The 25,956-nt window shown below is 42.0% G+C and overlaps 1 protein-coding gene across 1 annotated transcript in view; it reads right to left on the reverse strand.

Moving 5' to 3' along the window:
• The window catches only part of TDRD10 (tudor domain containing 10), a 41,036-nt gene that overhangs the window by 5,552 nt on the left and 9,528 nt on the right, over positions 1–25,956 (reverse strand). The window contains exons 6-7 of the mRNA XM_032464158.1: positions 15,445–15,515; positions 14,675–14,831 (exon numbers count right to left, since the gene is read on the reverse strand). Of these exons, the coding sequence (XP_032320049.1) occupies positions 14,675–14,831; positions 15,445–15,515 (228 nt within the window). The remainder of the gene's footprint in view (positions 1–14,674; positions 14,832–15,444; positions 15,516–25,956) is intronic.

The following is a 25,956-nucleotide window of genomic DNA, read 5'->3' on the forward strand; positions in this document are numbered from 1 at the left end:
AGACTGCAACCCTGCAGCCCCCAGCCCATGCTGGAGTCCCTCTCTCCACTGTTACCACCTGCAAAGCCCCCGGCCCTGGTGACACCCATGGATCTGCCACTCGGCTGCGTCCCTGCCTCCCCAACTCCCCGGCCAGAGAACACACAGTCCCGCCGCAAGCCCCTCATGAGTTTACTTGCCCTCTCCAAACGGACCACACGGCACCGTCTCCTAGCTCCAGACCTAGCACACTTCCCACCCTACAGGCGCCCACCTGGCCAACTTGCCTCTTCATCAGGAGAAAACTGGAGGCAACTGGATGGGAGGCCCCTCATCCTCTCACCACCCAAACCGCCACCGCCACCCCCACCCCGACCCACCCTGTGTCGCCCACCCTGCCAGCCCTCTGTACCTGCTCCGCAGGCTCTGGGTCCCCTTCCACACCTGACATTTCATCTTCAACTCCTTCCAACCAGGCCTGCCTGAAATGGCTCTGCACGGGCTGAGCAGTGGCCTTGGCCTTCCTGAATCCTCCGTGTCCTCTGTCCTGAATTCACTGGCAGCATCCCACCCACCCCCTCTTCTCGGTAACATTTCTTCTTTTGGCTTCCCTGACACGGCACACGTCTGGTCTTCCTTCTCTTTCACTGGCTGGCCCTTTCAGCTCAACCAATAAATGCTGGCACACTCCAGGACCTGGTCCTCCCCTCCATCTACCTCCTCTCCAAGGTCATCTCCAGTTCCACGGTGTTCAGTATCAGCAACAGGCCACAGACTCCCAACCCCAGCTCTCCAGCCCTGTGACTGCGGAATTCAACTCCAACGTGGAGACGCTTGCCTGGCAGGCCAACCAGGAGGTACACAAACTCAGTGTGTCTAAAACAGAACCCCCTACAAGCTGCTTCACCCCAGCTTGTTCAATTTTAGTAAACTGCATCATTATCTACCTAGTGTCCCAAGCCAGATTCACCTCTCCCTCAGCTCCCTACAACAAACTCATCAGCCAGTCAAGCCGTCTCTTCTTCCAAAATACACCCAAACCCATGGACTCCTTTCTCCATATCCACCATCACAATACTTTTACCAGGACCATAGCAACAGCGTCCAAAGAGCTCCCTGCTGCCACACTGGCCCCCACAATCCAATCACCACCCAGCACACAACACAATCCCTTACAAACAAAAATCAAATCACATCACTCCCTGATTAAACCCATCCAACACCCTCTCATTCTGCTTACAAATAAAACCCAAAGTCTCCACTAGGGCTCACCAAGGCCGCCATGATCTACCGTCCGTCCCATTGACCCCTTTTCCCCGCAAGTCACACCCTGAGGCATTTGTAGGTGCCCCCTCTGCCTGGAATGTTCTTCTTCTGGTCTTCCCACGTTTGGCTCACGTGTCATCCAGATCTCGGCTTAGATGTCACTTCCCCACAGAGGTCTCCCTAAGAACTGTCTAAGGAAGTGACCCCTCACTCCATCACATCACCTTATTTTAATTCTCTGCCTGGTACTTACTATCTGGCATTTTCTGATTTATTGGTTCACTGTATGTGGGTTTCCACTGCAATTTAAGCATCATGAGAATATGAAACACATCTGCCTTCTGACGACCACCTTCACTGCCAAGGTAACCCCAGGGCCTAGAACAGTGCCTGATCCACACTGAGCTCTCAGTAAATATGCGTAAAAGAAAGATGGTGTGAGGGAAGGGGAGGGAGAAGTGAGCTGGGGCAAATTCTTAATTCTCGAAGCCTTGGTTTCCTCTTCAATACCGTGAATCACACCCAGTGTGAGGGTTGAGTTGGGCTAGTACCTAATCTGGTCGGGACATGATGTGAAATAGATGCTTAGTAAACGGAAGCAGTATGAGCGAGTGCTTAAAAGAGCAGGTTCTGGAGTCAGACTGTCTGGGCTCTGATCCTGGTTCCAGAACCGACTGGCTCCTTCCCTCTGGCCTAGTGACTTGGTGTCCTCCTCCGCAGGATGGGAGAGCAGCCGCACCTACTGCTGTGATTAAGCAGGTTCACACAGTGAAGCGATCAGAACAGAGCCCGCACAGTGAGCTCCCCATAGAGGCTCACTGTCCTCCCATGTCCACCCACGAGGCCCAAATCAAATCTCCAGGCTAAACCATCCTGCCGCTGCTGTTTACCTACAACGAAGCAATGGGACAGTGCCAAAAACTGGCCTCTAGCCAAGCATGGAGGTGCCTTTTTATTTAGAACCTCCTAAGACAGTTCTAAACACCAGTCCCAAGGACCAATGATCAGTAGTGGTTTCAAGCTAAAAATTATTATTAATACAGAAACATTTAAAACCGTTCTGGGTCTAAGTATTATTCCCTAATGATTTCAGAGATAAATATAACAAGCCTGTTTCGACAGTTTGTGGAATTAAGTTTCAGAGGAAAATCTATACAATTATCATCCAATCACCACAGCAGGCACGTCACCCAGAAACAAACCTCAAATTTCAGGATGTGTCTGCAGCACATGAGTGGCCACCTGGAAGCTACAGAGATCAAGGCAGCCTCCCGGTAGCCGCCAAGCCAGACGGTTTTAATTAAGTTCTATTGTTGCCACAAGCACAGTCAGTCTGTGCCCAGATCGATCAACAGCTGCTAATGGTCTCTTTACTTTGTTCTGGGATGTTCCCACCAGCTGGGAAACACTTGTAAGAGGCGGCTTGCTCCTGAATTATGCTGGTGAGTCCGAGCAGGGGGAGAATAGACACAGGGCATGCAAAGGTCAGTGGTCAGAAGGCTTTTCGGGGTGGCAAGGAGGGTCCCACCTGGTTCCCCTACACACCAGGAGAAGCTTTCAAATCAGAATCAGGGGATGGGGGGCACAGGCCTCCTGTGACACTCAAAATAGTGGCGGCCTCCCTGCCTGCAGCCTTCAAGACTGCTCACCGCCACACCCTGCTCACCCCGGGTCATCACTTTGAAGGCCCCTGAATCCACCCAGAGCCGCCAGAAGGGCATGTCCTGGTGGAAATCTAACATTCACAGCTTTAGCCCTGACTGCCTCCCCGTCATCCAGGAACATACCTGGCACTTCTATGTGCTGAGCACAGAGTGACAAAGGTGACAGACACAAACCTTGTTCTTAGGGAGCCACACTGAGTCCCTTCACAAAAATTCACAAAACGTGGACATTCTATACACTGTCACCACGAAGCTTGCACTCTGGTGGGGGCAGCAGACAGTGAGCATACAAAGAGGTCTGAGGACAGTGACCACAAGGGCAAAGAAGAAACACAACGCGAGGAGAGGGGACAAGAGTGCAGGGGTGGGGAGGGGGTGACAGGTGAGCAGAGGCCTGAATGAAGTGAGAAGGGACACCTGGCCAGCAGGTCCAGAGGCCCTAAGGTGAGGATGTGCTTGGCATGTCCGGGGAACGGCACCCGGGCTGGTGTGGCGAGACACTTGCATCTCTTTCCTGGACCACCTGAGACGGGCCTTCCTGCTTCTACTCTGGCCCCTGGCGTCTATTCCACAGGGTCCCTTTAAAACTTAAATCCAGGTGAATGGATGAACTAACAGCGGCACATCCACACAACAAAATACCCCTCAGCAATAAAAAAGAACTGCTGATGGTGCGACCACATGGATGAACCTCAGTAACATTCTGCTGAGTGAAAGCCAGACACAAAGAAGCATGTGTGGCACGATTCCATTTACATAAAACTCTGGAAAAGATAACTCTCATCTAAAGTGACAGAAAGCAGATCAGTGGTTGCCTGGGACCGCGAAGAGGGGAGTACTGACTGACTTGGGAAAGGGCACAAGCGATCCCTTTGGGTGACTGAAGTGATCTATACTGGCCTGAGACAGCGGCTACACGGCTGCCTACATTTGTCAAAATTCATCAAACTGTACACCTAAAAGGGGTTCATTTTATTTTATGTAATACTTCAATTATACTTCAATAATTGATTTTTTTAATGTAAATTGGTTAAATCTGGTTACATTGCTCTCTGCTCAACCCCGCCAGTGTTCTCATTATTACGTGACTATGTAAATACCGATTGCTGCTGAATCAAGTTATGTATTATGAAAATTTTTTAAAGTTTCAATATTAAAAAAATGTATGCATTATGGTTACTTTTGTCCTTATACGACTTTTTCCAGGAATTAACTACTCCCTTTTCCCCCCTCTGTTTACTTGGATTTCCTTAAATTTCTGGCTAAGTTTTCCCACACCCTCCAATGGCTCTTTATATAACACCTCTCCAGTCAATTTTACACTTTTCTTTGCGCAGACGTCACCCTGGAGTCTCACACCATCCTGCTCTGGCTGGACTGATGCACAGTGAGTGTTCAACCCCTCTGTCAGCATCGGGGAAGTCTCCAGTCCCCCTCCTGGCTGGATCTCCTGCTCCCAGGTCCCATTTTTTCGCTTACTGCTTCATTTTATTATCCCTCCACAGCTTTCTGAGAACAGGAACGTGGAACATATATTTTTTGAGGCCCTACATTCTGAGTAAGTCCCTATTGTACCCTCGTTCTAGAGTAATTTAATTAAGAAAAGATTTGGGGTTGGACATTATCTTCCTGCAAAATTCAGTGACAGCATCCAACCCTATACCCTTCAATGTGGATTCTCTTTCTGAAGCACTATCCAGTAGTCTACAATAGTTCTATAATGTGTCTTGGTGTAGGTTTTTATTTTCCCATTCATCATCCTGGGTACTCACTGGTTGTCATATCCTTAGAAACGTTCTCCTCCATGTTGCACTGAACTCTCCCTACACGTGTGTGCACACCACTAAAGCTGATCCTCTAATTTCACCTTGCTCTCTTCTCTAAAACAATTCTACTATGAAATATTTCTATTGATATAAATCCTCTCCCCCTAAAACTAAGATAAAATTTAACAAAGATGTCAAAAACAACCATTTCAGGATTCTGGAAATTGAGCAGAAACATACAGCAAATTGCAGGTGTCTATTAAAAACAAGACAAACTTCAGGCTCCTGGATGAGAAGACTATGAGACAGGTGTTTCAGCCTGGAGCTTCGCCCACTCCCACTCCCAGCCCCTTTGGCTGATACGTCTACCAGGGTGGGCAAAGCTGTGAAAACCAGTAGCTTCAGAGGTGGCTGATTTTATAGGAATCTTGAAACATCAGGAAGAAAGAACATGGTAAGAAAAAATATGGGTAAATACCATAGGCTTTCCTTCTCCAGAGTTTTCTAAATTATGTTTGACAGTTGAAACAGAAATTGTAACTGTCCAATATGGTTCTAAATGAATGCAGAGGAATATTTAAGAAAATTATATTATAAACAAGGGAGGGTAAAGGGAAATAAGGTTTCTGTACTTAAGCTGGTGAAGTCAACGGGCACAGACTATGATAAGCTATGTATATATAATACCTAGAGCAACCACTTTAAAAGGCATACAAAGAGGTACACTTAAAGACACAACATACAAATAAAAAATGAATTCTAAAAACAATCAAGTAAACTATAGGAAAAGAGAAAAAACAGAATAGCACTAAAAACCTATATTAGGAAACAAAAAAAGGTTATAAATGGGGCTCCATGAAAAAAAAAGTTACAAATGAATGACCTCAGCTTTGACCCTAAGAGGAAAAAGAAAGAAAAGCTAATCAAACCCAAAGAAAACAGAATAAAGTAATTAAGAGCAGAAATCAACAAAATTGAGAACAGAAAAAAAAAGAGAAAAATCAATAAAACAAATAACTGATTCTTTGAAAGGATCAACAAAATTAATAAACATCCAGCAAGACTAACAAAGAAAAAGACACAAATGACCAACATCAGGAACAAAATGGGACATCACTACAGACCCTACAGTTGTCAAGGGATAACAAGGTACAACTAAGAACAACTCTACTGACAGATACAAACACAGATGTCAAACACAAAGTGGGACAACTTAGATAAAACGTACTACTCAGAAAATATAAACCATATCAATATGTATATGTTTGTGTGTGTGTATATATATATATTTGAATCACTCTGAGGTACACCTGAAACACTGTAACTATATACTTCAATTTAAAAAATATACACTATCAAAATTCACCCACCCCGAAATAGATAATCTGAATAGCCCGATTACTATTAAAGAAATTGAACTCTTAATTAAAAGTCTTCCCCCAAAAAGTCTCCAAGCCTGGGTGATTTCACTGGAGAATTTTACCAAACATTTAAAGAGGAATTAACATAGTTCTACACAGTCTCTTCCAAAAGGAGAGAAAACTTCCCAATTCATTTCATATAGCTAGTATTACCATGATACCAAAACCAAAGATAGTACCACAAAAAACCGACAGACCAATATCCTCCATGAAAATAGATGCAAAAATCCTTAGCAAACTATTAGCCAACAGAATTCAGTAATATATAAAAATAATTATACACCATGACCAAGAGGGGTTTATTCCAGGAATGCAAGGCTGATTCAATATTTGAAAAATCAATCAAGGTAATTGACCATATTAATAGGCTAAAGAGGAAAAACCACAGGATCATATCATCCAATACAAAAAAAAAAGCATCTGACAGAATTCAACACCCGTTATAGGTTGAATTATGTGCTCCCCCCAAGAAATACATGTTGAACTTCTAACCCCCCAGTACCTCAGAATGTGACCTTACTTGGAAACAAGGTCTTTACAGAGGTAAGCAAGGTAGAATGAAGTCACTAGGGTGGGTCCTAATCCAAAGTGACCGCGTCCTTATGAAAAGAGGAAAACGGGACTCCGCCAGACACAGAGGGAAGACAAATGTAAAGACACTCAAGGAGAGTGCCTTGTGAGGACAGAAGACTGGAGGGAGTGACGCACCTATAAGCCAAAGAAGATCAAAGGCTGTCAGCAAACCACCAGAAGCTAGGAAGAGGCAAGGGCTGATTCCTCTACAGGTTTCAGAGGGAACTTTGCCTTGCTGACACCTTGATTTTGGACTTTTAGCCTCAGGAACCATGAGACAATCAATTTCTGTTATTCTAAGCCACCCAGTTGTGATATTTTGTGACATGCAATCCTGAGATACTAGTACAACAATGATTCATGATGAAAGCTCTCAGAAAAACAGGACCAGAGAAGAACTTCCTCAACTTAGTAAGGAGCATCTATCCAAAAACCTACAGGTATTACACTTTTTTGTGGAAGACTGAATGCTTTCCACTCTAGAAGAAAAAGGCGACAATGTCCACACTTACTACTCTAATTCAGCATAGTGCTGGAAGTCTAGCCAGCACTAAAGAAAGAAAAAGAAACAGAAGACATATAGATCAGAAAGAAAAAATGCTGGCCCTATTCACAAATGACATTATTGTCTATACAGAAAATACCAAGAAATCTACAAAAAAATAAGAAATAAATTTTAAAAACCCCTATAAGTTCAGCAAAGTAACAGGATACAAGACAAATAAAAATCAACTGTATTTCTATATACTACCAATGAACAGGCATACACAGAAACCAAAAATACAGTGTCATTTATAATCATTCAAATAAAATGAAACATTTAAATATAAATCTAATAAAACATATTAGGACTTGTATGCTGAAAACTACACAATGCTAATTGAAGAAATCAAAGAAGATCTAAATAAATGGAAATATATTGTGTTAATAGATTGGGAGACTCAACATACAATAAAGAGATAGGTTCTCCTTAAACTTAGACATATGTTTGTTGCAATTGCTATCAAAATCCCAGTCAAATTTTCTGTAGGTATGGATAAAATTATTCCAAAATCTACATGCAAAGGCAAAAGAACTAGAACAGCTAAAAATAAAACAATATTGACAAAGAATAAAGTGGGAGGAATCAGTCTACCCAACTGCAGTATTTCTTATAGCTGTAGTAACCAAGACAGCATGGTATTGGAGGAGACACAGGCACGTAGATCAACGGAACAAAACTGAGAACCCAGAAACAAACCCACACAGATATGCCCAATTGATTTTTGATAAGACCGAAAAAGCAATTTAATGGGGGAAATATAGCCTTGTCAACAAATGGTACTAGAGCAACTGAACATCTATAGGAAAAAAATAAAACTCAACCTAAGCTTCACAGCTTATATAAAAATTAACTCAATATGGATCATGGACTTTAAAATGTAAAATTATGCAATATTTTAAAAACTAGAATAAAATCTTTGAGGCCTAGGGTTGACCAATAATTTCTTAGACTTGCCAACAAAAGCATCATTCATAAAAGGAAAAATAGGAAAATTTAATAAATTGGACTTCACTGAAATTTAAAACTTTTGCTCTGAAAAATTCCCATGAAAAAATGAGCTACAGAGTAGGAGAAAATATTTGCAAACCACAAAGGACTAGTACTAGAATACATAAAGAACACTCAAAACTCAATTGAAAAAAAAAATCAAACAATCCAATTAGAAAATGGGCAAAAGAAAGATATTTCATCAAAGAGGGTATAGAAATGGTAAATAAGCACATGAAAAGATGTTCAACATCATCAGCAGTATGGAAATGCAAATTAAAACCATAACAAGATATCTCTAAATACCTAACAGAATGGTTAAAGTAAAAACAGTGACAACACCAAATCCTGGAGGGGATGCAGAGAACTTCTCATACATTCTTAGTGGGAATGTAAAATGGTACAGCCACTCTAAAAACAGCTTGGTTGTTTCTTAACAAAGTAAACATGCAATGACCATACCACTGCAATTGTAATTTAGGGCATTTATCCCAGAGAAACACACCAACTCTGTATATAAATGTTTATAGCAACTTTATTTGTAGTAGCCCAAAACTGAAAACAATGTAGATATCCTTCAATGGGTAAATGGTTAGGCAAACTGTGGTACATCCACAACATGGAATACCACTCAGCACTAAAAAGGAATAAACTATTGGTATAAGCAACAACTCCTAGATGAATCTCCAAAAAATTATGCTAAGTGAAAAAAGCCAATCCCAAAAGGTTACACACTGTAGTATTCCATTTATACAACATTCTTGAAATTAAAGAAATAAAGAACAGATTAGTTGTTCCAGGGGTTAAGGTGGGGATGAGGATGGCAGGGAAGTAGGTGTGGCTATAACAAAGGGAAGTGGATACTTCTATAAAAAGGCAACAGGATGGCTCCTAATAGTAGTGATGGAAATGCCCTGTCTTGTCTGTATCGACGTCAATGTCCTAGTTGTAAAGTTGTTTTTGTAAGATGTTTCCACTGGGGGGAACTGGGTAAAGGGTACAGGGGATCCCTCTGTATTGTTTCTTACAACTAACTGCATGTGAATCTACAATTATCTCAAAAAGAAAAGTTTAACTGAAAGGAAAACAAAAGCGTTGTTATCTTGCCAGTAGCAAAAAAGCAGACAGTGAGCCAGATTTGAACCACTGGCCAAAGTTTGCTGACTCCTTTTCCTGGTTAGTTATATTACTGCAAATATCTTCTCCAAGCTTTTGGCTTGAATTTATCCTTTTTATATTATCTTTCAAAGAAAATAAGTTCATACATTTAATTCATCCACCCATCTTTTTTTTTTTTTTCCAATTAACTCTTCATGCCTTAACAAATCGTATCCTATTCTGAGATCATACAGATATTCTTCTATGCTTTTTCCTAAAAGTTTTAAAGTTTTGCCCTTCATATGTAAGTCTCTGGTCCACCTAGAGTTTATTTCTGTGGATAAGGTAAGGAATATAATTTCACATTTTACTACATGAATAAGCAATTGTCCAGACTCAGTAACTAAGTGTCCATCCTTTCACCAGAGAGCTACAACCCCACCAGGATGGTCAATAGTTTCTGCACTTGCATGAGCCTCTTTTTGGGGTCTCTGTTGTATTTTATTGGTCAAACTGTACATCCCTAGGCCAGTTCTACATCTGTTTGTAGGGCAAGGCCTGCCATCTTCATTTGCAGAAAGAAATGGTCTTCCACATAAATTTTAGAATCAGCCTGTTCCATTCCTGAGAGAACCTGTGGGGATTTTTATTGGAATTATACAGAATCAACAGCTCAGTCTGGGGAGAATGATTCTTAAATAACTCTTATTGTGTCTTCCTAGCCATGAACATGAAACTTTCCCTGTTTAAGACTTCCTTAAAGACTTTCAGTAAAGCTCAATTTTTTCGCCTAGACTGGCCACCCTCACCTTTCATTTGATTTATTCCTAGGTACCTTGATTTTTTAAGCTGATCTTGTAAATGGCGTATTTTAAAAATTATTTCTTGGAAAGATATTCATGGAAAATATAAATCAAATTTTTATATATCTGATACATATCCAGCTACCCTGTTAAACTGTTATCTCTAATAATTTATATACTTGTTTTTCTATTTAAAGAAACATTGTTTGTACATAATGACAGTTTTGTTTCTCCTGTTCCAATATTTACGCCTTTATTTTCCTTGTCTTACTAGACAAAACTAGAACTTCCAGTATATCCTTGTCTTGTTTCTATTTTTAAAGAGAATGCTTATAGTGTTTCTCCATTAAAATGTTATTTTCTTAGAGTTTTGGTAGATAGCCTTTACCAAGTTAAGAATAACCTGTTTCCAGCTGCTAAGAGTCTTTATTTTTTAAATAAATTCACGCTGAATTTTATTGAATGTGTTTCCTGTGTCTATTTAAGATGATCATATGGTTTTCATTCTTTAATCTGTTAATGTAGTGAAAGATTTATTATTTTTCTAGTATTAAACTACTGCATTTTAGGAGAAAAAACTTGTCATAATATACTATCTTCATTAGCTAATACTGACTTCATTTTGCCAATATTGTTTAGAAACATTGTATGCATATTCATGAGTGAACCCAGCCTGTAGTTTTTCTCTCTTACGCTCTCCTGTCTGCTTTGATATCAGGTTATACTCAAGGAGTATTCTCTTATTCATTAGAAGAATTTATTGGTAAAATTCAGCTATGAAACAATCTGGGCTTCGTGTTGTCTTTATAAGACGATTCTAAACTTTGATTCAACTACTTTACAGTTACAGGACTATCATGTTCTTACATTATTTTTGAAAACGATATAGTTTAAGAAATGTGTCCATTTCTTCTAAGCTTTCAAATTTATTACCATGTTAGCTTATATTTTAGTATCTGTGACATCTATAGTTATGATTTTTTATTACTAATATTGACTATGCCTTTTTCTTTTTCTTGATTAATCATTCCAAAAGCCTTTCTATTTCATTAATCTCTTAAAAGAATGAAATTCCGACTTATTGATCTCTTCTACTGTAGCTTTGTTTTTTACGCTTGTTTTCCCACCAGCTTTACTGAGATATAACTGACATATAACTCTAGCTTTGTTTACAAAATTTTAAACTTTAAAAAACCTTGTTTTCAAAATTTTGTCTGCTCCCTATTTTTTACTTTTTCTCTATTCTTCAATGAACTCTAAGCTCACTAATTTTCACCCTGCCTTCTTTGCTCATTTAAGCATTCAACACAGTACACTTTCCTTAAGTATTGCCTTCACTGTATCCCGCAACTTTTGATGAGAAAAATTTTCCTTATCATTCAGTTCTGAGTCCTTTTAAATTTCTGTTATGATTTCTCCTCTAACCCACGTGTTGTTTACTTGGAATGTGTTTTTAAATTTTCAAATGTATGGAGATTAGGGTTCATCTTTCAGTTACATATTCCCAATGTAAAAAAAAGCACTGGGAATGTTCCTGAGAAACCATATCCACCCCAAAAGGAAAAAGGCAAGCCCCTTAACACTCTTGTCTAGTATCTGGTTCTGGCAAGACAGTACTTGCCCATCCCAAACAATTCTGAAACTGGACAAAAGACATAAATTAACCATTTCTGGCACATACTACTGTTAGTGGGATTGGCGTGGGTTGCGGGCGGCAGGGGTTTGCCAGAGAAAAGGAAAGCATGTTAAGTGAGCCCACATTCGCTCCAGCCTCTTGCCTGGAGGCAGTTTTCCAAACAGAAGCAAAGGAGAGCAGAGTTTGGGCAGTCTCTCTGGGCAGAACAAACACAGGTGAGAGTTTGGGTACCAGGAATCTGTGGGGCAGGGTACCAGAGAGGAAAGAGTCATAGAAAAGCCCCAGAAATCTTAGGGCTGACCCCAGGTCCTTGGCTGAACCCTAGGCTGCCCATGTGCAGGGCAAGTTCTGGGAGGTCTAGGAGGGAAGAGCTACTATACAAAGAAGGGGAGAGGGAGCTAAGAGAGGAATGCAGGTATCAAAGGTCTCAGAATGCTGGGGAGACAGTGGAGTTCCAACCCAGCCAGAGGGGAGAGACACTGGTAAGCACCCTGAGACTCTCACCCTAGAAGGCCGAGCCTTAGGAAGAGGACTTCGCCCAAGAACTAAGGCTCAAACTGAAGTATACCAATCCCAACAAGGAAACCAACTTTAATAAGATCAAAAGACCAGCTGGCGGTTTCGTTTTTGCTAGGAAAAAAAAAAAAATCAACACTAGAGAACATAAAGTTCTCCAGAATACAACATCCACAATAGCCAATAAAAAACTACTGTATTTGTAAGAAGCCTCGACCCGCAAGCAAGGAGATAAACGTCAACAGAAGCAGAGCCACAAATGACCCAGACGCTGGAACTGGCAGAAAATGATTCTATAACTACAGTAAGTGTATTAGAGAACCTAGAAGATAAACAAAAATGGGTGAAAATATGGAAGATTTTAGCTGAGAAATAGAGGGAAAAAGAGACCGAAGTTGAAAACCATGCTATGTGAAATGAAAAAAAATGTGTCAGATGGGCTTAACAGCAGATTGGACACACAGCAGAGAAGATTAGTGAATTTCAAGACAGGTCAGCCTGGAAGAGCAGGAAGGCTGTGACCACACCTATCCTGAGAGCAGTTAGCAAGGTGGTGTGAATGTCTTCAGCCCTGGGGGCAGCTTCAGAAGAGGCAGAGGGCTGGGCTCAATTGGGAGAGGGTTTTGGGAGATAAGCCCTAAGTGAGCTAAGGAATTAGGGGCTGAACTCAGGCAGTAGTAACTACGGGATCTAAGCTGAGAAGGGAAGGGAGGGAGTAATGAGGGTACTGAATCATGAAGAAGGAGGGGGGCAGTGGATTTCAAGTCCCACTGGGTCTAATCGTTGGACTGGGGGCTTTAGAGCCTTACTACGCAAACTGTGGTCCCCGCACCAGCAGCACCAGGCCCTTGTGCAAACTCTCAGGCCTGGATGCACTCAAATCACTATCTCTGGAGGTGGGGATATCAGCAAGCTGTTTAACAGGCTCTTCAGTGATTCTAATGCAAAGTTTGAGAACCACTCCTCTGGAGTAAGAGTGCTGCAGAGAAGGGAGAGGGGCAGAGCCAGAAGCCTGAAATGGACATTTTGGAGATGTTCAGTTATGAGCAATGACAAGGCCTGAGATACAGTTCAGGGAATAGGAAACTGTGACCGAGTGGAAGAAAAAGATCATTAAAGATAAGTGGCCTAGGAAACAAGGGGCCAGACTCTTACACAGATCATCTGCCGGACATTGAATTTGAGTGACAATAAGAGGAAGACAGTGAGTCAGAAGTTGAAGTTATCAGTGAATAAGGGAGCATGACAGAATGGCAGGTGACTGCAACCAAGGTCCGTGCACAGTGTAATCTGACAGCCTGCCCTTCCAAGAGCCAGGGTTTAAAGACAGAGGAAGAAAAATGGTTTGGAACTAGCAAGGAGGGTGGGGGGGCCTTCTGACAATCTTTACTGTGGATCCACCTCTCAACTCTCATCTCCACCTTCTCCAGTGGTGCCTGACCTTGTTAACTGCCTGCCAACAGGCATTCTCCCTTTCCTTGCTGGCAGAGCCCCAAGTTTAACAGTGTGCCTCTTTTAAAAGCTACATTTTCCAGCCTCTTTTGCACTGAAGGTCGCAAGCTAACAAAACATAAGCAGAATTGTGGCCAGCTTCTGAAAATGCGCCTTTTATGAGGACATAGGCCCTTTACTCTCTGCCTCTCCCCTTCTTCCTGCTTGGAACCCTCATAATATCATGGAGTTCCCATACCAGCCTTGGATTCCCTACCCCCTGAATTCTTCTACAGGGAAGAAAAACAAATAGCTAAGTTGTTTAAGCTACCGTCGTTCTGTCGTTCAGATTTCTCAGGTTTCCTCGTATGTGCAGCCAAGACAGTCACTAACAATTCAGGCTCTCAAGTGGGATCCTCTGCTCCTGGTTCGCCTCTACCTGCTGAGACTGGGCCCACCTCACTCGAGGGAGGCTCCCGGGGGTTAGTTATGGGCACTCTCTTCTCTGTCCACAAGGGCAACGCCCCTCCAGGCACTACCCCACCATCAACTACCCGCCCCCCCCCCATACCTCACATTCGTCTTCCTGCCAGGAAGAACTAGATTTTATTCACTTTGTCTTACTTACTCTCAAATCAGCTGCCAGAACAAGGCTGTGCAAACAACAGATACTCAATATTTGCTACATTAAACAAGTAAAACCTCAATTTCAATAACCCAGGTTGGAAAAGCCCTGAATGGATTGCCTAATAACCCCTTTTGTTCTTGCCAAGAATACAGCCTTCCTTTCATTTCAGAATTCCAAGTTCTCTGCACTGACCTTGCTCCTGACTGTTAAAGGTCATAAAAGTTTCCCGAATTCACCCCAGCCCCTGCTCGGTCTACAGTAAGACAGGACGGAAAGAGGAGGAAAGAATGGAAAGCAACATTGGCCAAGCTGTGCAGGGTGAGCACAGAGCGACCCAGAGCACGGAAGGGCCAGAGACCTACCGGCAGCTCCTGGGGCCACTTGGCCACATCGGGGGTCCTCCTGGGAGACCTTTTGTTTGAATTCACGTACAGTTTTCGTTTGTGGAAGAGCTTCCCATTCAGCTCCTGGATGGCAAGTGCCACTTTCTGCACGGAGCCCAGATCTACAAACGCAAAGCTGCAGAGGAAGGTGAGGGCAGCTCTGAGCCAGGCTCAGAACAGAGCTGCAGGTGGGCACCAAGCCTGGGCTGAGAAAGGGCCCCCTCTCCCCTCCACAGGGACCAAAGCGGGGCTGGGCTGCTCCTAAAACACAAGGAGGCTCCACGGTGCCCAGATTCAGGCGGGAGAGCCTGTCCTGGGCTTCTTGGGGATCAGGAGACACAGGCTGACCCTACCACCACATATCATATGGCATGGATTCGGGCTTCCCTCAAACGACTCCCCCAAAAAAGTTCAAAACACTTTTACTGCCTTGAAAATAAGAAAGGGGAAAATATGAGTAGGTCCAGATTTCAGAGGCAACCAAGGCTGAAGAGATACAGTAATTTGCCTCGAATCAGGCCAACATTACCAAAAGTAAACCCAGGTCTCTGGGCTGCTAAACCACGGTCGTACGGACAAAGCAGTATCAGCTGCCCGCCTCAGAGGGTTAAATGTGGAAAGGGGGTTTCCCAAATCTCACTCTGCCAAGTCGCAGAGGGTGTGGCTTTGGGAGTTGGTGAGCATCAGCAAAATAGACAAAGAGGAAAGGAGTTGCTTCCCAAAGAAAACAAAGGAAGAACGGTCATTACCATTTGCAGCCATTCTGGATTTTGTGGACATGGAGAGGGCTGAAGTCCTTTAGAAGGCACCGAATTTCCCCCTACAACAGTAGGGTTTAAAAGAGAAAGAGACCCAGAGACACAACTTAGAGACCAGTTCTCAAGGTTTCAGATCCCCAACCAGCTAATCCAGTAATCAGCTGCACACATACTTAATGAGAACCTGTTACGTGCTGGGAGTGCCAGGTTTTGTGCTCAGTGATGCAAATACAGAGACAAGAAAGATCCAAGTCCTGCCTTCAATGGAAGCTCAACAGGGCAGGTAGGGTACAGACAAGACAATCAAGTAAAAAGACCATTTCACCACAGGGTGCTACATTCCGTGAGGAGGAAGTACAGATGCCTCTGGGAGCGCACAGTATGGGTCTCTAACCCAGATTTGGAGAGAAAGGAAGTGGTCAGGGTGGAATCCCAGGAGGAACTGACTTTTAATTTACTAGGAATCTAGGCTATCTCCCTTTCATCGCCACCTAGGAGGGGAGGCTTGCTTTAATCCAACCTCCAGCGCAAGGCCGACTGCCCCCGCTGACTCAGTCCCGGGTTCACCTTCCTTCATTTCCTTCCTTATGCCTTCAACAGATATTCAGCAAACATGGGCTACACACAAGCCTTAGGCTGAGTGTTACAGGAGATACTGATTTGAATCCCACATAAGCCCTGCACTCAAGGAGCTTAGTTTAGTGGGGATACACATGAGTGATCTAACTGATGGGGCGGGCAGGGTGCAGTCTGGCATTAAAAGTAAAGCCGGGGTGGGCAGTGCGCTGAGGGAGGACACATTCCTCTTGGTTGGCCTCTGGCCTCTGACAGAGTTTCCATATCCTCCAGGCCACTGCTCTCACTGTAGCCTGGCCTCCACTGCCCGGGGGTATTGTCACCTCCCCTCCCTGGACATTTCTCTGTCCCATTCTCAGCTCCTTCTCCTGCCTGCCCTCAGGCTGCCTCCCTCCCCAGTGGACCCTGGCCCCACTCCTTCCCTACGGCCACCACCCACAAAGGCCCTCCCTTCTCCAAGATAACATCCACCCAACCCTGAAGCCCTTTTGAGCGACACCCTGTTTTTTCTCTTCTCTGCCAAACGTGTAGAAAGGGCCGTGTCCGCCTAATGCCTCCATTTCCTCCCCGCCCACCCTTCCCGCTCTACTGAAAACGCTTTCTGGGCGGCCTCGGATGCGCCCGCTGCCCATGGCGAAGCTTCTCCGCTGGCCTCCACTCTCCTCCTACCTGCGCCTCTCCCCACTTCTTCCTTCCTCAGCTTCCCCACCAGCACAGGACAGCTTAAACACCACAATAGTGATGGAAACCCCTGTTTCCCTAGAAAATTCTACTTTGGAAAAATGTATATTTATACCATCGTCTGTTAAGAGCAGCTTTTACCAATCTAAAGTCACTTTGTCAGCTTAGGAAAATAGAAATGCATAATGTATGGCTCATTTTTCTCCATCTCCATATTTATATTACATTTAAATTCAAATTTTCTAATTCGCTTTTACTTTTAAATATTTAATGTTTATTACACAGAAATCTACAAGATGCTGAGCAACATTCAATTTATGAACAAAGCAATGTGTGCTTAGCATTTTCAGGATATAAAAGCACTTTCACATACCTTATTCCATTTGATCTTTAAAACCGCCCTGTGAACTGTACATTATTATTGTCCTCATTCTCAGAAGCATAAGGATCAGAGAGGTTAAGTGATTGCCCTAAGATTACACAGCCAATTTAGATCGAGTCAGGCTTCGAACTTCAAATCCTACATTTTTTCATGATCTCATGCAAAAACCACAGCTTTCTTCTCTTGAAATTTTACCATTTTTAAAATAAAATAGAAAACTTTCATACTTTTGAACCTTCAATCACAGTTGTCAGGAAACCACAGCCTTGGGCCAAATCCAATCCACCACTTTTTTTTTTTTTTGCAAGTTTTATTATAACAGCCATGCACATTCATGTACTCGCTGTCTTAAGGCTGCTTTCATGCTCATGCTACAATGGCAGAGATGAGTGTTTGCAACAGAGGCATATGGCGTTCAAAGCTGAAATATTTGCTATTTGACCCTTTACAGAAAAAGTTTGCACACCCTTCTTCTATAGCAATAATTCTCAATTCTGATTGCATGAGAGATTCAACTGGAAAGTGACTTTTTCTTTTTCTTTTTTAAACTACTAATGCAATGCCTGGCCCACCCCAGATGAACAAAATCAGAATCTCTGAGATTGAGATTAAAGCATCAATATTTTTTTAAAGATGATTATAATATGTACCCAAGGTCAAAAACGACTGTTCCATGGCATTGAGTAGATTCAGGATGTGCTCATTTTCAGAAAATGTGCTTGAGGGTGAGAGGAGAACCCCCACCACACACACCTACAAATACCCCCAAAACGTGCCAACATCTTTTCATCCATGGGGCTTCAATGTTATCAGTGAGGTCATCCCCTCAGCAGAGTCCCTTCCTGTTGATAGCTGTTATTAGGAACTCTAAAAATCTGAAGGCATGCCCTAACTGTGACCTTTTTTTTTTCTGCTCCTTAATAGTTCAATTTGTTTATTTAAAAAAATTTTGGTCGCCTATAGACTTGACAGGAAGCTTGGTACATTAAGCTAAAATTGCCTCATACCCCTTAGGGAATCCTTTACATCTCACTTTAAATAATAAAAATAACTTATTAGGATTTTTTTAATCATAAAAGCATTAAATTGTTAATTATAAAAAAGTTTTAAAATACAGATAAGCAAAACAGAAGTATCGTCCATAATCCTACCACCAAAACAGAAGTACTGCATATCCATGTAGAGACTGTAAGACCATGCTGTCCCCTCTGCTCCGGAACCTACTTCACTTATTAATATATCCCTTTCAACCAGTCATTATAAATACATCATTTAAGGGATCTATCACCTGCTAATAATTATGGCACCAACACTTATGGACCACTGACTTTGTGCCAGGCAGGTGGAGGGTGACCGCCATTACTCACGAGCTAAATAACCCCACGCCCTTCAGGCTGGCAACAATAACAGCTGGACAGCACCAAGCTCTGGTGAGGACACAGGCGCTCTTATGCTGGTGCTGCCGGTGGGAGTACTGGCCAGTCTACCTGCCTGGTCAAGCTGTGGGCCCTGGGTGGCCCTGACCCCACATCCAGGTGCAGGTCCTGGGGACACACATGTGCACATGGACATGCTTACAAGCTGGTTCACTGTGGCTCTGTTTAAAGTAGCAAAAAGTGGGAAACCATTCATTTGCGCCACGGGACTTGACATTTTTGCAGATAAAAAATGGTCAAACACCAGCAATTCCTTACGGTACAACCTAAGCACCTGTATGTATACTGGTATTGCACGCATGTGCCAACATGGATATGTTATTTTATAAGATATGAAATGATAAAAACCACAGACAAACATACATCAAGAAGAGAAAGGGACTGACAGCTGCCTCCCCATGGCCTGGGCTCCCTTCTTCCTAGGACACACCCTGGACCCTGTCATTCCCAATGACTGCGTGTCCCTCTGAATGGCAATTTCCAGCCCGTGCTCTCTAACAACCTCTCTCACTCACCCCTCTAGTTCTTCATCTCCACTCCCTGGTTCTGTGACCCTTTAAACCCTGACACTTTTCCACCACCCTGCAAACTCCCAATCTATCCTGGCTCTCCTACTATCCGCTCTGCCCCCCCCCACCCCCTGCTTTCCTCTTCACGCCATGACTTATTGCTGCAGTCACTTCCCTGTGCAGAGTGCTTCAGGGCATTCCTACTCCATATTCCTAATTATCAGATCCCTGGTCTCCCAAACAGAACTACTGCAGTCTACTTCTCTATTCAAACCTTCCATACCCTCTTTCTACTCAGCTGATAAGCCTGATTCTTATTTTGCTAGGAAGAGAGAGGCCATCAAAAGGGAACATCCACACCCTGCTGCCGCATCAGCCAACCTCCCTGCACCCATGCGCACCCCTCCACGTGGAAGACCTGTCCTTGCTCCGGACCACCCCCTCTCACCTCCTCAAGGTCTCTGATGCTAGATTATCTCCTCTCTCCTGCATCAACTCCCCTTCCCACTGGATGAGCTACAAATGAGCTCTAATATGTGCTGTCTTAATACTTACAGACATGTAACACCTCTGACCCCAGATCCCCCTCCTGCTGCCACCCTACTTCCTACCCTCCTTTCTACAAAATTCTTGAAAAGTTCTGCACTCACTGTCTTCACTTCCTCTAATTCATTCAACAAATAATTATTAAGTGCATACTCTGTGCTCAAAAATATCTTAGATGCAGGGAATAGAGTACTCAAAAACCTCTCGCCACTCCCGGGCTGCTCTTATCTGGGGAAGACATAATCAGTAAGATGAATGAGTCGTGTGCATGGTAAGTTCAATGGCGATCAGTAGTAAGGAGACATATAAAGTCAGAGAGGGAACAGGAGGAGGGCTGTAATCTAGGGAGAACGGCCAGGCAGGCCTTCAGAGGTGACATCTGAGCAGAGGAGGCCAACACGTGGAAGAAGAGCGTGCCAAGCAGAGGAAACAGTAAGTGCAAAAGCCCTAAGATAGGGTCGGGGTCTCGCAAGGAGGCCAGCGAGGCTGCAGTGGAGTGAGCAAGGGAGAGGGCAGAGACACGGGCACCAGACCGCAGGGGACCAGCTTGAGTGCGGACTCTGGCGCTTCCTAAGAGGGAAGCCACTGGAGGCTCCTGAGTGAAGGGACGCCAGGACCCGCTTACTCCCGCTGCAGTGTGAGGACAACACTGAAGGGGCCCAAGGGCAGGAGGGAAACAAGCCAAGAGGCCACTGCAGGGATCCAGGTGAGACGAGGATGGTGGCCCCGACCAGGGTGACAGCAGTGGGCGTGATGGGAAGTGTTCAGACTCCGCATATATTTAACTTTTTGTGATAAAAAACTCGAAACATGCAGAGTAGTAGCAAGTACAAGGAGCCCCCACAAATTTCAACACCATCACCAAATTTCAACAACCATCAATCAACATTTTGCCGTAACTGTTTCACCCAGCTGTCCACCTCTGATTTGCTAGTGTCTTAAAGCCAATCCCAGGCATCATGTCATTTCACCCTTCAATACTTCACAGCTCAAAAAAGGATGCTTTCTTATGTAAATACAATAACATTGTCAAACTACAAAAATTAACAACAGCTTCTTATCAACTAATAGCAAATGTCACCAACCGTCTCAAAAATATCTTTTCAGTGTTGTTTTTCTACCAGTCAAGAACAGAATATGGTCTACTCACTGTTAGGTTGTCATTTCTCTTAAGTCTCTTCTACATCTCTTTAAATCTGTATCAGATCCCCTACCTTAATTTTTCCATGACTTTAACTTGTTAAAGAAAGCAGCTCAGCTCTTCTGTAGACACGAGGACTGGTTCCTTATGGTAGCATTTAACTTGATCTCCTATTCCCTGCCCCCTATTTCATTCAGACTAGAAATTAGCCATACAGCTTTCAGATACAGGTTATTATTTAACTTTTTTTTTTTTTGGCTAGAATGCTTCCTAGCTCATGTATCGTCTTCAGTAATACCGCATCACTTTAGGAGGCTTCTATCTGGTTGTCTCTTTCAGTGATGCTAAATTAATCCACAAATTCAGAGTGACAGCCTGATTCCTCCCTTGTAAAACTGCCCATCAGGGTTTTACTTAATGAATTTACCATGCTCTGATAACTGCTGTCTGAAACAGGTATTTTATTATGGTTTACAAAATGATGGTTTTCTGTCGTTTCTTATGGATTTACAGGCTAGCGTTCCTCTGTAAAGAAGAACCTTCTCTCATCCACTTAGGGTCATTTGTTTGCCCTGAAATAGTTATTTGTGTTGGAAAAGCAACACTTATTCTTTCCTTTTCATACCGAAGTTTTCTATTAATGAACTACTGTCTTGCCACCTTCTATGTGTCCAGAGAGTTTTGTTTTCTTTAGGTATTATTTCTTGAGGTATTACTACAAATTATTGCTTTTTATCATCAGTAAGTCTTAATCAAAGGTAGTCAGTATTTTTGAAGTACAAACTGTCCCATCTTTGGCCCGTGGAACCCCCATTTTTGCTTGTTCTAGTGTCTTTTTATTTTTATTTGGAAACTTTCAAACACATAAACAGTGTAACAAACTCTATATACCTATCACTCAGCCTTCATAATTTTCAACTCGTGGACATTGATTTCATCTACACCTCTCCCTGCCACGAGGCTGTTCTGAGACAAACCTCAAACACCTCCTCGCTACATCTACAAACATTTCAGCACGTAGCTCCAACAAACAAGTATCTCACCTCTGATTACCACCTCTCCAGGCCTTGCAATCAAACCCTAATAGCCTTTGAGAGCTTTCTGGCATTAACAGCTCCAGACCCGGAATCAGCCATTTCCCTAAGAAGGCCTAGTCCTTTTCAGTGGGGAGTGGTACTGAAAGTGAATAACCTAGGAGCCAGGGGTTTACGGTCACTGGGTTGTTCCAGCACCAAGGACTTTCAAACAGTTAGGAGATATCTTTGAAAGGGAAAATAATCATTGTTATCATGGATTTCAACTCATACATAAGAGCTACACATAGTTTTTATTTAATTTCATTTACTTTTATATCTTTTTTCTTATGCTGGAAATCTTTACTCCTAACACATTAATTACTTGCTGTATCCTACTTTAAATACTTAACAGGTTCAAATAACACCAAGATTATTACAGACAACAAAATTACTGAGTAAAGTTCAAGATTTCTTTGCAGTTTTTTTGTCCTTATATCTTACTGAGGACATACAGCCAAAATACCATATTCTAAGGTCAATTTGAACAATTATCTTCCCTGACATCAAACTGGTTATGGCACTAATTTGTTTTCAGTTTTTAAGGAATACTTAATTTTAATACATAATTTTGATTTCCTTAATTATGAAAACCTTTATGTATTTAAAAGTTAGAACAAAAACACAAGGTAAATTCAGAAGCTGTGCCTCCATCTCCCTCCTACTGTTTTTTTCCTTCCCTCCCCCACAGGTCACCATCTTTATTCCCTTTTTATCCTTCCATTGTTTATTTTGGCAAATTCAAAGAGATATTCCATTCTCCTCCTCCATTCTGATACAAAAGACCGTTTGATCCTAGGTATATTTTTATACCTGCTGACAGACTGAATGTGAAGTGTGAAAAACATGCGAGGTCTGAAAGGAGAGTATCTCTCAGGTTCGGGTCCCCTTGCTGAGACGGGGAAGACTGGGAGGAGTGGGATGGACACAGTAAGTCTGAAACGTGTATTAGTTGCCCAAGTAGCGATAAGAAGTAGGCAACTGAATATACAAGTTCAGAGTCCACGGGCAAGACACAAGCTGGGAATACGGATAACTGGTCACGACTGTAGTCTACTACCACAGTCACGTCTCCTGCACTCATGACACTTGTATTTCTTTCCAATTCTTATGTCTTTTTTTCCTTGCCTTACTGTGCTGACCAAGACCACTGGCACAATGCTGACAGAAAGAGCAACAGCTGGCATCCACATCTTGTTCCTGAGCTCACAGGGAAAGCTCTCAAAGCCGCATCACTAAGTATTATATTTGCTGTACACTGTTAAGTCCTTAATTCATCCAGTGAATGTGTTTTGAAGTAAAGGCTCAATTTCATTTTTCCTGCATGGATAACGAAATGTCTCAGAACCAGTTTATTGAAAAGTCCCTTCTTTCCTAACTGCTCTGCAATGCCACCTGGTTTTTATACCCACACACCAAGTGTTCACGTATGTATAGGTCTATTTCTGGACTTTAGTCTGTTCCATCTGTCGACTATGAGCAATGCACTCACATCACGGTCATCCTTACTATAGTGGAAAATTTGTTCTCCTCTCTGTCCCCCTTATTCTTCTTCAGAAAGGTGCAGTTATTCATGGGACTGTAAATGTAAATTTTAGAATCAGCTTCTCAAGTTCTTTGGAAAACCTTTGGGTATTTTGATCACAATGGCACTGAATCTATGTATCAATTTAAGGATCATAAAACTGATTCTTCTTATCCATCTCTTTATTTAGGTCTGCCTTAATGTCTTTCAGTAACGTCTCATCTTCTGTACATACGTCTTGCACAACTTTCACTAGATTTATTTCTAGCTCTCTGTATTCTGGGCTCCTCTTCCAAAGAAATACAACTAACTTTTGTATATTTACCTTTTATTCAACCACCCTATTAATTCTCAACAATTCTAACATGTCCAGGAGTCTTCAAAGCTTTCAACTTAGGCAATCATCTGCAAATAATGAGTTTTATTTTTTTCTTTCCAATTCTTACACCCTTTTTTCCCCTCACTCGCTGTAGCTAAGAACAAAATGTTAAACAGAAGAAGTGATAGAGATACTCATGTCATGCTCTTGACTTTAAAATATTTGTTTCCCAAATGATAATGTTTTCTGTATATTTCTTGTGGACACACTTTATCAGATTTTGGAAGTTTCCTTCTATTCACAGTTTAAATCTGTTTAAATGTTTTTTTGTGAATTGGGTTTTTAACTTTACCAAAGATTAAACTGTAGCTTGAAGGTTCCCAAACCACGCACGTAATGTGAATTTAAACCCCAATTCACATGTAACCAGGCCTACTGTTATATGTTCTTAGGGTGATTGCTTAGCTCTACCAGCCTCAGATCCAGGCCAAGGCAGAAAAACTTCCTCAACACCACCCTGGGCCAATGAGCAAAGCTTCTGTGGTTCACACTTTCACTGAGGGTCCAGCCCTTCAAGGATCCTGCTTTTGCAGTGATGTCAATTAGCACTCTTCTCCTCACATGGGCCCAGGCTGTCATCTCCTGTCCTGACATGGCTGTTCTAGTCCAATCCACCCTTCGGGTTTTGAGGCAGGCAAAGACCCCAGGGAATTGGCCAGGCTCTTCTGGTTTTTCACTTACTGCTTATATGGAGCCCTCTTAGTTTTCCTTACCTTCTTAAGTCTCAGCTATATATTTAAAAATGGTATTTCTTATGTTTTATCCCCTATTTCCAAGTATTTTCTTGTGAGAGGGTTTTCAAATTATCCAATCTATCGGAATTATGGAAACAGAAGCATTTGAATGTTTTATATCCATTTGGCATCATGAAGGTTTCACTCATATACTCAGCAAGACCAGTTTCAGAAAACTAGTGAGGGTAGAAAGCAAACTAATGGGTTCAAGAATAAGTGTATGATGGGGGGTGGGAAGGGATAAATTGGGGGTTCAAGATTTGCAGATACTAACTACTATATATAAAACAGATATACAGGTTTCTTCTGTATAGCACAGGGAACTATATTCAATATCTTGTAATAGCCTATAATGAAAAGGAATATGAAAACGAATATATGTATGTATATGTATGACTGAAACATGCTGTACACCAGAAACTGACACAACATTGTAAATTGAACATACTTCAATTAAAAAAAAAGAGAAGAAGTCTTGAGATTAAAAAGAAAATGAGTAAGTGTGTAATCAATTTCAAAACTCACTACAGAGCTACAGTACATGCACAGTTCTGGCGAAAGGACTGATACACAGATCAATGGAATAGAAGGAAACTCCAGAAATAAACTGCTACATCTATGGTCAACTGATTTTCAACAAGGGTGCCAAAATAATTCAATGAGGAAAAAACAATCTTTTTAACAAATGATGCTAAGACAACTGAATAAAAAGAATGAAACTGACCCCTACCTCACATCATACACAAGAATGAATTCAAAAAGGATCGCTGACTGAAATATTAGAGCTAAAACTATAGAACTGTTAGAAGAATGTGTTAACTATAAATCTTTGTGATCTTGGATTAGGCAATGGATTCTTAGATTTGGCACCTAAAGCACAAGCAACCAAAAAAAAAAAGAAAATTCAGATTAATCAAAATTAAACTTTTGTGTATCAAAGGATACTATAGAGAAAGTAAACATACAACTGACAGGAGAAAAAATTTGCAAATCATATATATGATGAGAAACCTGTATCCAGAATATCTAAAGAACTCTCACAACTCAGTAATAAAAAGACAAACTGATTTTAAAATGGGCAAAGGATTTGAATAGATATTTCTCCAAAGAGGATATACAAATGGACAAAAAGCACATGAGAAGATGTTTGTTATTTATTAAGAAAATGCAAGTCAAAACCACAATGATACCACTTCACATCCACTAGATGACTTTAATCAAAAACACAGACAGCAGGGGTGGCGGGGGCAGTAAATTAGGAGTTTGAGATTAACAGATACACACTACTATATATAAAATAGGTAAACAACAAGAATCCCAACTGTATAGCACAGGGAACTATATTCAGTATCTTGTAATAACCTGTGATGGAAAAGAATCTGAAATATATATATATGTATATAACTGAATCACTTTGCTATACACCTGAAACTAACACAACATTGTAAATCAACTATACTTCAATAAAATTTTTATAAAAAATACGTATTAGCCACCTTAAAATACCACAGATACCTGCCC

Source organism: Camelus ferus, chromosome 21 (genome assembly GCF_009834535.1).
Source record: "Camelus ferus isolate YT-003-E chromosome 21, BCGSAC_Cfer_1.0, whole genome shotgun sequence".
Taxonomy (NCBI): domain Eukaryota; kingdom Metazoa; phylum Chordata; class Mammalia; order Artiodactyla; family Camelidae; genus Camelus; species Camelus ferus.